At 39.4% G+C, this 14,891-nt stretch overlaps 1 protein-coding gene across 1 annotated transcript; it reads right to left on the reverse strand.

Annotated features, from left to right (window-relative positions):
• Positions 1-707: 707 nt before the first annotated feature.
• Positions 708-13,648, reverse strand: LOC132765444 (trypsin-like). The gene is made up of 6 exons (XM_067464319.1): positions 13,534-13,648; positions 11,493-11,654; positions 7,248-7,443; positions 6,656-6,888; positions 3,667-3,803; positions 708-1,758 (listed from the first exon to the last, which is right to left on the reverse strand). The coding sequence occupies exons 2-6, from the start codon at positions 11,566-11,568 to the stop codon at positions 1,609-1,611; spliced, it is 792 nt and encodes a 263-aa protein (XP_067320420.1). The 5' UTR covers positions 11,569-11,654; positions 13,534-13,648; the 3' UTR covers positions 708-1,608.
• Positions 13,649-14,891: the final 1,243 nt, after the last annotated feature.

A 14,891-nucleotide genomic window follows, 5' to 3' on the forward strand; every position in this document is an offset into this window, starting at 1 on the left:
CTGGTTCAAACATTGATTATGACTCTGGGGAGCTGAGTTCTTATCCCCGCTCAGACATAGAAACTCACTGGATCACCGTGAACAAATTCTACTCCCTCAGTTTCTAGAGAAGGCCAAGTCTAACCCCTCTATGAACAAATCTCCCCAAGAAACCCCCATGGTATATTTGCCTGAGGGTCACCATTTTTGGAGATCAAACAAAGTCACACAACACCAATAATGTAGACCAATGGTTTCCAACTTTTTTTGATTCCTGGAACCCTTTTTAAAATTAATTTCTATGGTGGAGCCCCTTAGGCCAACCCTATGTATAAGATGTTATTGGTTTTGAGGAGTAGGTTTTTTTTTTCATGTCAGGAGCGACTTGAGAGATTGCAAGTCACTTCTGGTGTGAGAGAATTGGCCATCTGCAAGGATGTTGCCCAGTGGATGCCCGGATTTCTTTTTGACGTTTTACCATCCTTGTGGGAGGCTTCTCTCATGTCCCTGCATGGGGAGCTGGAGATGACAGAGGGAGCTCAACCTACTCTCCCCAGATTTGAGCTGCTGACCTCTCGGTCAGCAGTCCTGCTGGCACAAAGGTTTAACCCATTACGCTACTGGGTGCTCCAAGGAGTAGTGTTGCAGAGGGAGGAAGAGGGGATAGATAGTAAGGGAGTGCAAAGTAAAGCAATATCTAAACAATTGCACAATGTCCATGCAATGAAATTGTATTGTAAAAACTTTGAAATTTACCATAATATTTCAATTTATTCTCAACTACCACCAATACACATGGCCATACATAAAAATTCTTCCAAAGTTCAACAAATCAAACCATATGCGTTACAACAGAACTAGAGTGCACTGCAATGCAACAGTAGGCCTAAATTAAGACATAATATAAAATAATGGTTGTATTTTTTTGCGCAGTTTTCTTATTTTAAGTTCAATTCATGATCATAGCAGGTGAATGTTTGGTTCTCTATTTAAGCGGTTTCTGTGCTTTGTTGTGGTGCCTGTAAAGGTGGAGAATCCAGTTTCACAGATATGTAGTTGAGAAAGGCAGCAATACTAATTTTGCTTTCTCAGACAAGATTTTAAATTCACCTTGTAAATGCAGTCAGAATTTTGGTGAACATTGGTTTTGAAACACGAATTTTAGTTTGCTGTGAGGTGTCAAATCTATAAGGACTTCATATTCTGCTGAGTTTAAGCTGGGTGGTTTTTTTCTTTTTTGTTTATGCTGAACACATTTAGTACTCATTTAAAGTCATCAAGCATTTTCTCTTGAGCTGTCCGAAAATAATAACTCCCTCTGCTGGTTGAGGGGTTTTAAACAACTTCCTCTTAAATAACTTCAGCTGCATTCAAGTAGGCAAATGAAATGGAGTTCTGTGGGAAAATGAAGGGTGAAACATTGGCCTTGAAACATTTTTGTTTCCTGCTGTTTTAGCAGTTGATCACTGGAATAAATAACATTGAATAGAAGGTATGAGCTTCTTCAGGGAAAAAGACAGCCTCCACCAGCAAAATAGAGAAAGCATAAATAACCACCAGATCCGCTTTACATGAATCGTACTTTGCATGAATCAAAGCCTTGATTTCAAACTAACTGGGAAGCTGTGATCAGTTGGACTCTATGGTGCTGTTAATCCATGGGATGTAGTTGCAAACCTTGGTATAGACTTCAAGATGATCCTTATTAGAGTGAAAAGTGCCCCAGGAGAGAAGGCCCTGGAGCTTCCCATTGCAGACTACAGGATAACCACTATCACCCTGTAAAGAAATGTGAAGGAAGCACATTATGTAAGTGATACAGTCAGAAAGAGAAGATTATTTGCATTCAAAAATCGATCTCCCCCACTACCCAACATTAGATAGGCCAGGGCCGTAGCCAGAAAATGTTTTCGGGAGGAGTTGAAATTTTCGGGGGAGGGTTGAAAATTTCACGGGGAAGGGGTTGAAACCTGCCTCCTAGCTCACGCTGAAGCAAAGAGCACAGCAGGGGGCAGAGCAGCCTTCAATAACCTGCAGCTCCGCCCCTGTCAACCACCTCCACCAAGTCTGGCCTCCTTAATGATAGCATTCAACACCCCCCCCCCCAACTTGGTTGCTTTGCTACATCGGCTATTGCTGCAAGTAATGACAGTGTGAATAAATTGTCAATATTTGCTTGAGATAGTGCTTGCAGTTCTGGAGGAACTCTTAATTTTTTGCATCTCATAGTCTTAGCATGAGGATTTGGTTAGCCAGTTAAAATTCATGAGTAAACCAGGTTTTTAAAAAAATCTGAAACATTTCGGGGGGGGGGGGGGTTGAACCCCTAAAACCACCCCCTCGCTACATGCCTGGATAGGACTAGTGGTGGCAGCATGTAGTCCATGGGCTGCACCCTGATGTATACCAGGGACATTTTCTCTAGTCACACTAAAATATACACAATAATCTATAGCAAAGAAGTTAGCTATTTTAAGCAAAGAAAGATCACAGAAAACTTTGATTGCTATGTAAAGCAACAAAGAACACTCTTGTAATGTTATCTGTTATGCTTTAGATGTCATGAGCCGCCAAATCAACCAACTTGCAAGGCCATATGAATAAGGGCTCTTCTACATGTACCTAAAACACAGGAAACTTTTGCAGTAATTAAAAATAATAATTTATTCTTCAGGAATTATTCAATTTTGATATATCATTTATTTATTTATTTATTTATTTATTTATTTATCTATCTATCTATCTATTTATTTGGAACATTTCTATCCCATCTTTCTCAACCTCTGAAGAGGGACTCAGGATGGCTACCAACAGGCACTATTCAATGTCAATACAATATAGAGTCATAGCATAAAATACAATTAGCATAAATTAAAACAGTTATAAATATCCATTAAAACAGTTTTCTGGTTCAAATCATTATCCACATCAATCAATTGCAGTCCACTAAAAAACATCATCCAGACAGGGATGGGTGTAGGGATGTTTGTGGGGATTGATCCCTGGGACTGCAGAAGCACTCCCAGGAGTCAATCCCCTTATGGCCTACACCTGGAAAGATCCTTCCAAACCCTAGCTTAAGGTCCAGATCTTTCCAGGTGTTTAATTAATGTGGAATAAACTGGGAAAACCCAGTTTTCTCCACATTAATTTGCTTTTGTCTGAGGCAGTGGTTCTCAACCTGGGGTCCCCAGATGCTTTTGGCCTTCAACTCCCAGAAATCCTAACAGCTGGTAAACTGGCTGGGATTTCTGGGAGCTGTAAGCCAAAGACATCTGGGGACCCCAGGTTGAGAACCACTGGTCTGAGGCATTGTTCGGACGTCTCAGGTAAAAGTGAGAAAGGTCCTGCGTTTTGGGCCCATCTGGAAGGGCCTTAAGAGATCCACAAAAGATCCTGTTTTGCAAACCTGTTCAGGTCTTGCAAACTCAGAGCCTCTTTTAGCTTTTTCAATGAACTCATACCAATAATAATTTTATTGAATTATACATTCTGCATGTCACAAATGAAAATTGGGACTTGTGTAGTCCAGCAATATCAGAGGGAGGATGAGATGGTAAAACCTATTAACAAGGAAGAACACATAATTTATTTCGCGCATTTCTACCCCACCCTTCTCAACCCCCAAGGGGGGACTCATAAGACAAGAGAGGCTGCAAACATTGTCCATATTTGCAGAAGATTTACCCTGCCAGGGCTTCTGCCATCTCCCAAAAATTTCAGACATATCATATTGCTTGTGATACTTCCTGAATAAGTGTTCTTGCATTCAGTAGAAGACACTACAGGAGCCTTCAGGCACTCCAGTGTGTCGTGATAGTTAGCTAGAAAAGAGACAAAAAAGATGGCATTCATCCTGAAAATTAGAAGGGTTTTGTTTTCATTTGAATTAATGCCACAACTATACTATATTGCTAGATATATCATAGAGTTGGAAGAGACCTCATGGGCCATCCAGGCCAACTCCCTCCCAAGAAGTAGGAAAATTGCATTCAAAGCATCCCCGACAGAAGCAAATGTCTATGTCATCTTGAGAGAAAAAGAGAAACATTTGTAGGGGTAATTTTGAGAGCCTGTGCAATAAGTACTAAGGTATCCTTTCATATTTATCTTTCTATTCCGTCTCCCTTTTACATTTCTCATAGTAGCTCTTAGGATTCTGTTGCATTCTTTACTTGCAGGATTGAGCTAAGTCCTCTATGAATGGTGGTTTCTTCTGCCTTTCTCCTCTGTAGTAGTTTTGAGCCTGTCTATCTGATAATATATCCTTTCTTATTCCTCCAGATTGGCAGTGGACCATAACTCCCAAACTCAAAGCACCTTTTCTTTCCTTTTCTTTTACAACAACTTTGTCCTGTTATTGAGTAGCTATGCATGTGCATGTGTGTCACTTCCTGTAAGGAAGTGTGGCATCTTGAGAAACAGGTGTACTTGTAAGCTGCTTCGTATTGTAAAAGTTGTATAAACCCTATACAGTTATGTATAATTCTAAAAGTTTTAGTCAAAAAATCAGCTCCAAAAACCTATGTCAACTTATTCATGGCTCAGTGTGGGTACTGTATCTTAAGTCTTAGCTAAAAAGGAATCACCCCCTTCTCTAAGTAGAGTGGTGAAAGGAAAGAGCTTGGCCCATCCTTGGTTAAGCTAATAACGTCCCCTACCCCTTCTCCATGGTGACACCCTTTTTGCCTTTTTGAATGCCAGGGCAAGAAATGGCAGCAGTGGCAGTCAGAGGTGGCTGCCCTCTGATTTGGTGTTCTTTCCTCTCTACAGAATGGTCTTTGACATATCCATGAGTCATATATATATATGTGTGTGTGTGTGTGTGTATGTGTGTGTGTGTATATATATATATATATTTATATAAAATACAGATATATAGACATATACTATACATCTCCTCCTCTTTTATTTACATTCACCCCTGTGCTCCCCTTCTCCAGAGCCATCTCTTCTTCTAAAGTCCCACCAAAAGTTCAATTCTTCATTCGTGTCTTCTTTTTCCAATACTTTTTCTAGAATTTTTCTCCAAATACTTTCAAAATCTTTTTATTTACATGATCCCTTTTTTTACTTTTAAGTTTGATGTTAGCTTACTGCTCAGTGCCATTTTCCAGACTTCTTTATACCATTCATTAATTGGTATTTTCATTTCCCCTTTTCAATATTTTTCAATTAATAATCTAGCTGCTGTTAATAGCATGTCTATTATTTTTCCCTCTTATCTTTCCCATCCTCTTTATAAATTAAAAGTAATATTTTACTGGATTCCTTCTAATTTTTATATCCATAATATTTTCTATTTCTTTTATTACCAATTCCCCAAAATCTTTTACATATTTGCAATCCCACCACATATGTATGTATGTAGGTTCCAATTTCTTGGCACCCTCGCCAACATTTTTCCATTACTGTTCCTATTTATAATGTTTAATAAATATAACAATGAATAACAATGATCTATACAAAAAATAACCATGAAAAAAACCTCAATTGAATTTGGAGATCTCCCTCCTAGGATGGATAGATACAATAAAAATGAACATTCTTCCCAGACTGTGCTTCTTGTTCCAGAATATCACAATTGACTTCAAGGAAAAAGAATTTACAAACAGGAATGCTGAACTAACAAGATTTATTTGGAGAGGGATGAAAACTCTATGGGGCCTTCCAGACAGGCCGTATAGCCCAGGATACAATCCTAGGTTTTCTGCTTTTAAATTATATGAGTCCGCACTGCCAGATAATCTGTGGGCCTATCCAGACAGGACCTTTATTGCAGTATCTACACTTAAAGGAGGGGCTGTCCAGACCACATTCTGGACAGTCCTGAATTAATTTGCTATAAACCAGGAAAACCCTAGTTTGTAGCGAATTAATTTGATAGTGGATATATTCTGCGCCTTCTTGAAAGGCGCGGGATAGACCCACTATTTCTGGTCTCTGGATTATAGTCCAGACATCATTCCCACAGTTTACCAGGCTAAATAAGCCTGGTAAACTGTGGGAATACCAACCCCTCCCCTCAAGCCTCCAGATTCCTAAGAAAAGTAATAAAAATTACCCATCCTCCATTACAAGCCACCGCTGGCTCTCCCAGAGCACTGAAATGATGTACCAGTGGAGCGTGGGGGGGGGGGGGGGGGGGAGGGAAGGAAAATTGCTCCCCCCCCCCGCCACTTTCCTGGCGCCGGAAGAGCCAGCCATGGCTTGTAATGGAGGATGGTAAGTTTCTATTACTTTTCTAAGGGGTCTGGGGGCTTGGGGATAGGGCCTCCAGATGTTCTCTTGGTCTAGTCCCAAGAGAATGTCTGGATACCCACCCCAGAAAGCATGCGCTTTCTGCGGTTGGTGTGGACAGGCCACAAGAAACATCTGCATTTTTTATTTTTTACCATATTCAAAGTAAAATTTAGAATTATTATTTTAAAAAAGAAAGACAGAGTTAGTATACTAACTGGAAGTAATATCTCACTTTTATTTAACTTAGCGTTATAGGTGTAGTGTTCAGTATTTCCATGCATTCTACTTCAATCTTTCATTAGTGGTAAAAACATGTATACTTGTTACTCTCTCTGATTTTGAACAGTCCGATTGCTGCTCGGTGTTGTCTAAAATGTATATGTTAAATAATAATAACAATAAAAATATGAGAAAAAATACAAAGAGAACTTACCGCCATTGATGAGGCTCCCACTATAGATGAGACACTGTGTTCCAGCTGTGACACAGCTAGTAGGTAGGGAGACAGGTTGCACTCGGCTGTTGAGGGTGGCTGGTGTGGACAGCTTGATCAGCATGATGTCGTTGTCAATGGGTTTTGAGTTGTAGCTGGGGTGACGGATGATTTTGGTTGCGTTTATGTACCACTCAGAGCCATCCTTTCCCTCAAGTCTCACTTGGATTTGTCTAGGTTGAGAGAGGGAACAAGAACACCATGAAACAGCTTCACTGCTAGTCAAATACTTTTGACACCTGCAAGCTCAAAGCCATTGCAACATCATCACTGCTGCTCTTGGGAGCATCCTATTGCTCGAAGTGGCTTGAGCACTGACAAATGTTAGTTTCATTGAAGATTAGCTTATAATACTATTTTGGAAACAAACCCATATACTTGAACAACCAAAACGTATTCTTTAGTGCAGGATGGATACTGCAGATGGTGATGATGATTTCAATATCGAGTGTGGAAAGCAGGGTTTCATGCCTAGGTTAGTTAAAACCAATAATACTGTCACAGGCGAAATGATAAATGTATTTTAACTTACGATCCGTAGCAGTGAGCAGCTGACACAACCCATTGGCTGGTGATGAGGGCACCCCCACACGAGTGGTGTATCTTATTTCTTGAGGCTTGATAGAAGACTGAAATTTTCTGGCAGGTGTATTCACCCACAATCTTATAATCAGTAGCATCCTGTTGCTTGAAGTGGCATGAGTGCTGACAAAAGATGGGGAAGGGAACTAGGGGAAAACCACAGATAATTTCTTCATTGGCTTTCTAGGAGGCATGTACTGAGTTGGTAGCTGGTTCCTGAATACAAGATGCCACCATCCATCTTAAATTTAATGCATCATGCAGAATGCCAATTTAAAAGTCTTATTCATGTATGTCACAAATGCTTCACAGTTAGCTATGAGCAGAGATAGCTGGAGCTTGAATTGGATACTATTTTGGTTGTAATTTTTATGGTTTTATTTTCGCTGAGCCTGGAACCCCAGGTTTCGGCGGTGACCAGGGGAGCATTTGCACAGTTAAAACTTGTGCGCCAGCTGCGCCCATATCTTGGAAAGTCTGACTTGGCCACAGTAGTCCACGCTCTCGTTACATCCCGCCTAGACAACTGCAACGCTCTCTACGTGGGGTTGCCTCTGAAGATGGATCAGAGGCTTCAACTAGTCCAACGCTTGGCAGCCATGATTCTAACAGGAGCAGAATGCAGGGAGCATACAACCCCCCTGTTGCACCAACTCCACTGGCTACCGATTTGCTACCGGGCTCAATTTAAAGTGCTGGCGTTGACCTTTAAAGCCCTAAACGGTTCCGGCCCAAGCTACCTTTCCGACCGCATCTCGGCCTATGAACCCACCAGTACTTTGAGATCTTCCGGGGAGGCCCTGCTCTCGATCCCGCCAGCTTCACAAGCACGGCTGGCGGGGACGAGAGATAGGGCCTTCTCGGTGGTGGCTTCCTGGTTGTGAAACGCCCTTCCCACAGACATTAGATTAGCACCATCTCTAATGGTATTCCACAAAAAAGTAAAGACCTGGTTATTTCAGCAGGCGTTCGAATAATTAGTGCAATGACTGGTAATGACATAGGAATGGATCAATGGATGACGAATCTGGATCGTGTTTTTAGTGATGACATGCTAGTGATTGGTTATTATAGTAATTTGTGTACTAACTGTGTATTGATTAGGTTGTTAACTGTTTTTATATTGATGTATTGAACTTTGCTGTTTCCTGTGTGTTGTGAACTGCTGTGAGTCGCCTCCGGGCTGAGAATAGTGGTATAGAAGTAAATAAATTTATTTATTTATTTATTTATTTATTTATTTATTTATTTTTAAATGTTACATACCACTTCAAACAAACTTCGTCTCAATGATGTTCACTGCATTCCCTGGAGCATTCTGTCCCCTAAATTAGGCTGCGGGAGAGCCTAGAAAAGTCATTTTAAGGGCTTCAACTCACAGATTCTCTCAACTAACATGACTGTTAGCCATGCTTGCTGAGGATACTGGGTTAGATTATTGAGGACTTTATAACACAATCTACTGTTTCACATCAGTGGCACTGCTAAAGATAATACCAAAATTGAGGGAGAAAACGTGGGGGCAGTGACAGACTTTGTATTTCTAGGCATGAAAATTACTGCAGATGCAGACTGCAGCCAGGAAATCAGAAGTTGTTTACTTAGGAAGAGAGTAATGACCAATCTCGATAAAATAGTGAAGAGTAGAGACATCACATTGGCAATGAAGATCTGCATAGTTAAAGCAATGGTATTCCCTGTAGTAACCTATGGATGTGAGAGCTGGACCATAAGGAAGGCTGAGCGAAGGAAGATAGATGCTTTTGAACTCTGGTGCTGGAGGAAAATTCTGAGAATGCCTTGGACCACAAGAAGATCCAACCAGTTCATACTAGAGGGAAGGATATTAGAGGTAAAGATGAAGTACGTGGCCATATAATGATAAGACAGGAAAACTTGGAGAAGACAATGATGCTGGGGAAAATGGAAGGAAAAAGGCAGACCAAGGGAAGATGGATGATATCCTTGAAGTGACTGGCTTAACTTTGAAGGAGCTGGGGATGGTGACGGTCGACAGGGAGCTCTGGTGTGAGCTGGTCACAAAGAGTCATAAGCGACTGAACAAATAAACAACAACAAGCACCTTTTGATATCACATCTCGCTTCAAAAGTGTAATTGCACTCGTTCAGCAAACTGTGATTTGCAATTAGATTTCCACACACCCTCATGACACTACTTTCCTACATTATTCCTACCAGGCCCGTAGCCAGGATTTTGTTTAGGGGGGGGGGGCTGAGTTTGTTTCGGGGGAGGGGGCTGAGTCTGAGTGAAGAGGGTCTACCCTAGCAAACCTTTTGTATCGTTACCCCATATGGTGATCAGATCATGATATGAATAAACATAACAGTTTAAATAATGTACCAGTAAGGCCTTCTCTAGGACCACCATCAGAATTTGGGGGGGGGGGGGGGGGGCTGAAGCCCCCAAGCCCCCCCCCCCCCGGCTACATGCCTGATTCCTACCAAGTGTGCCTTGCAATTCATTTATTATTATTATTATTATTATTATTATTATTATTATTATTATTTCTGCAACTGCACAATTTATGTATTTCAAAAAATAGTAAATAAATGCAAAACAACTACCTTGTTGTTTGTGACATCATGTTATACCCATGTTGTTTTGTTATTGTGACATCATATACCCATGATCAATGTCTGACAGATGCTGACAACGTAATCATTTTATATTGGTGACACATGTTTTACACATGCATCATTTTGTGACATAGTAATTAAGTAAGTCTTACTAGGAAACCAAAACTTCAACTATTCCTTTATAAGGGATATGGACAAATACATAAACTGTAATAACAAAGTGTATTGGGACATAATGTATTTCATGAAAACCTTTCATTTATGTATTTAAAGTATAGTATTTATTGCTTATTTCTGCACTACTCCCTACCAAGTGTACCTTGCAGTTCATTTATTATTATTATTATTATTATTATTATTATTATTATTATTATTATTTATTCTGTAACTGGATTATTCTAGTACATTTCAAAAAAATAGAAAAGATGTGTATAAAGTAAATGCAAAACAACTACCTTAGTTGTCGTGACATCAAGTTATAGCCATGATCAACATCTGACTGAAGCTGACCAAAAGGTCATGTTTGAGGACTTAGGACAGAGCTTTCTAAACATGAAAACTTTTCAAAATAAAAATTATATATTTTATTGCTTATTTTACATAGACTCAATGGTTTAATGTTAGGTTTGTAAGACACACTTACACACTGCAACCAATACACTAACTTGTGGCGACACAGAGTTTGGAAAGTTGAGTTTCTTGAGTTAGGAGAGGGTTATTGGACATTCAGAAAACGTGGCAGATCCAGCAAAGATGATGGCGGAGGATCATCACTTCAGTGATGATGGTCTTTTGTAGATGGTCCATGTTTTACAGGCATGCAATAGAGTTGGAAGGGAATAGCTTTATAAACAAGAAGGACTCAGTCACCTCATCTACAGAATGACTCTACCACTATACTATTATATCTTATGACAAGGCCTCTCAATCTAGAGCAATTCGTGGAATAGTATTCATAGTTCAATGTTAAATAACGTAATACTTGTAAGCTTTTCAGCAAAAATACTGAACATGGGTCTAATGGTGTCTAATAGTGAGCCAATCCTCAAATTCTGGACAGAATCGATGAGTACCACTATGAAGCCTCCCCTTTTCCATAGATTAGCATTTGTAAACTGAACAAAAGACATGGAGGCGATGATGGTAGTCTAGAGGGGTCAGTATTGGCAATGACACACACTATAGCATGATAAGCAGTGTTTTTCAAGTTTGCAGTTAAATCTGCTGCATCATCAAATCTAACATTTTCTAATTTTAATTTCTAAATCTAATTTTCGCTATGTCATATGGCCAAAAAGGTAATCTATTCTCCATGGGTTTTGTGTAGTTTAACTGTGCCATATTTTGATCCTGATTTGTTATGCTACCTTCAAATTGTAAGTCTTCCTCAATCTTTCTGAGTAATACCTACTTTTTTGATTTAATGTAATAAATTCTGAGTAACTATTTTTAGTGCTGTAATGAGAAAAAGGTAAACAAAGCCTTTCCATTTGCCTTCACCACAGAAACTGTCATGAATGAAATTTAGGAATTGAATTATTAAGCTATTGTCCTTAAAGTTAGAAAATTGCATTGAAAAAATCCCTATGATACTCACAGTAGTAAATAAACAGTGACAAGATTAGCTTAATAAGCACAGTGGTCAAAAGATAGCTCACAAGTTTCCAATTCATATTCTGATTTTAGATTCTTCTCCAAGCCTCTTTGCATGCAATGCGGTCATCTAAATATCTGAAATCCGATTACTTCCAGGTTGGATCTGTAAGGCAAATATTAGGACTGAGTTTTACTGGCAATCCATTCTATTAATAAACACCTAGAGAGACACGCTATTCAGTACAATGCAACTACCATGTTAGTGGCTAGTTACTCCATCTTGAGACATCTTATAATGATAAGGTGCATGGCACTGATAAATGTATTTATTTATTTACCCTATTTATACCCCACATTTCTCAACGCAGCAGGGGACTCAAGGCGGCTTACATGTGTAGGCAATGATTCAATGCCATGTAAACATACATATATAGTAAAATAAACAGATATATTAAAATTATAATTAAGAACAAACATATCAAACCTTAAAACACTATTTAAAATCACGTTATCCGAAATCATAGTCCATGGCCATTCCAAATTGTCATTGCACTATTCCATAGTTCTCCGAACAAATAAACAACAACAAATAGTCTCTAATGGATTACTGAATCCTGAATGCTTGATCCCACGTCCTCGTCTTTAACCTTTTTCTGAAGGTCAGGAGGGAGGGGACTGGTCTAATTTTGCTGGGAAGTTCCAAAGCCAAGGGGCTACCACTAAGAAGGTCCTGTCTCTCATCCCCACCAACCACACCTGTGAAGGAGGTGGGACTGAGAGCAAGGCCTCCCCATACGATCTTAACCTCCTAGCTGGCTCACAGAAGGAGATACATTCGGACAGGTAAACTGGGACGGAACTGTTGAGGGCTTTATAGGCTAAAGCCAGCACTTTTAATTGTGCTTGGTAGCAGACTGGCAGCCACTGGACCTGATGCAACAGAGGAGTTGTGTGTTCCCTGTATCCCGCTCCGGTACAGAAATCTGGCTGCCGCCCATTGGACTATTTGAAGCTTCCGAACAGTCTTCAAAGGCAACCATACGTACTAAGCATCTGTTTACAAACTTACAAGTTAATAATACTAGATTAAATAAAATAATAAAAAGAAAAGTTAATACCAATAGATGTGGGGCAGAAACCACAAACAAAATAAATAAATTATCAGACATATGAGAATTAATGGAATAAAAATGAAATTAGGATGATTTTTTGCAAAGAATTGCTCAGAAGCAAATGTCCTTGAGTTCAGAAAGCAAAGAAACCCAGAACAAAATCCTTCCCCTACTCAACCAGCCAAACTCAACAGGTACAGCTATTCCCAACATGACATGGGCCTGTAAACTACCAATAAAAAGAGGTGGCAACCACAACATGGCTGGACATCAGGAGACACTCATATTCTACAGCAGAAATCCCACTAACTGGGTGGATGGATCAGTCAAGTTTTTTTTCACCTAAAACTGAACTTTAAAAAATTCTATCCTATGGTTTTATTCAAAAATTTGTAAATATGTGTAAATCTCTATAAAGAACAGCCCAACCAAAATTCTTCCTACTATGTGAAATTCCTGGATTGGATGAAGTCTACACTAGACACTCATAGGTCTTGGTGAAATTGCTGGGACTTAATCACATGTACAACAGATATAACCTAAAGCAGTGGTTCCCAACCTTATTTTGACCAGGAACCACTTGACCAGGGACCGCTTGACCAGGGACCACTCTCCAACGTTAGTACCAAAAGGGTTACGAATCAGTTTTTGTTCAACTTTAGATTCAGTTTGGGGTGCTGATTCAGAAAACTGCATTGGATAGACCACATCAGCTCTAGTTTCTGATATAGAACATATGCCATGGTCAGCGACAAGGAAGGAGTGGCAGGCGGTGCGAAAGGAGAGGAAATAAAATAAATAAAATAAATGAATAAAGAGAAAGGAGGCTCATGGACCAGATTTTCATCCTTGCAGCTCACTGGTGGTCCACAGCACACAGGTTAAGAACCACTGACCTAAAGTGTAAAAGCAGAAATAGAAGATCTTTACCTGAGCAAAGAGGATTTTCTTTCACATATTTCTTTGTTTTTCTTGAGAATCTGACTACATTTAACAGAGCTTTGCTTCTCTCTTCTTGGCTTTCACTGAAATGTTGCCTTCCTGTTTTAATCTTCTGCAGAATAATTCTTATCTGCAAAAGATAAGACCTGCTCTTGGCTCTGCAAGCTTCTCCTTTTTTAATAGCCAGTTTCCAGCCTGTTTAATGCCTTAAATTTTACAAGCATAGAAAAGTGTTTCTTTTAAATGTATCATTATCAGTGCTGAGAATCCTATTGAGATGACAGGCAGGATATAAATTCAAAAATACCAAATTAATACGTCAATCAGACTTAAAAATGAGAAGTGTGTTAAATCCCTTCCACACTGTCAAATAATCCAGATTATCAAAGTAGATAATCCATATTATCTGCTTTGTACTGGATTATATAAGTCTACACTGTTGTATATTCCAGTTCAAAGCAGAGTATCTGGATTTTATATGGCACTGTAGAAGGGGGCTTACTTTTGGGATATCCAGCTTCTTTTTCCTGTGCATATTTATGTTTACTTTTGGGTCAAGTAAGCATTATGGATGCAGGAGACGAAAGTTTGGTCTCTAACCATCTAATCCTAGAAGATTAATCAACCAAGTTGTAGTTTACTATCCTTATGGGAGACTTCAGGAAACATGTGATATGCTGCAGAATTTGACTTATATTCTGACCACTTTACATTAGAAAAGGGCTCAAATCAAAATCTCTTCTATCCTGACAATTTTAAGAATTTCTCACTTTCTTTATGATATGAGATTCTTTAAACGTTCAAATACTTGTAAATTGTGATAGAAATAACGCAATCTAGGGCTCGATCAACACTGCCCTATATTCCAGGAGCTGATGCAAGATTATCTGCTTGTTCAAGATTATATGGCACTGTAGACTCATATAATTCAGTTCAAACCAGATAATCTGGGATCTGATCCTGTGATATAAGACAGTGTAGAGATTCAGTGCAAGTTTGCAATACATAGTGGATTGAAATCATTTCCTGTTTTTAAAGGTACAGCTTGCTTCTAATTCAATTTTTCTAATCCAATACGCCTTTTTTGGCATAGATATAGCCTATATATATATATATATATATATATATGGAGCCCCCAATGGTGCAGTGGGTTAAAGCACTGACCTGCTTAATTTGTTGACCGAAAGGTACCACAGGTTTGAATCCGGGGAGTGGCGTGAGCTCCCGCTGTCAGCCCCAGGTTCTGTCAACCTAGCAGTTTGAAAACATGTAAATGTGAGTAGATCAATAGGTACCACTCTGGTGGGAAGGTAAAAGTGTGCCATGCAGTCATGCTGGCCACATGA

Source organism: Anolis sagrei, chromosome 2 (genome assembly GCF_037176765.1).
Source record: "Anolis sagrei isolate rAnoSag1 chromosome 2, rAnoSag1.mat, whole genome shotgun sequence".
Classification (NCBI taxonomy): Eukaryota; Metazoa; Chordata; class Lepidosauria; order Squamata; family Dactyloidae; genus Anolis; species Anolis sagrei.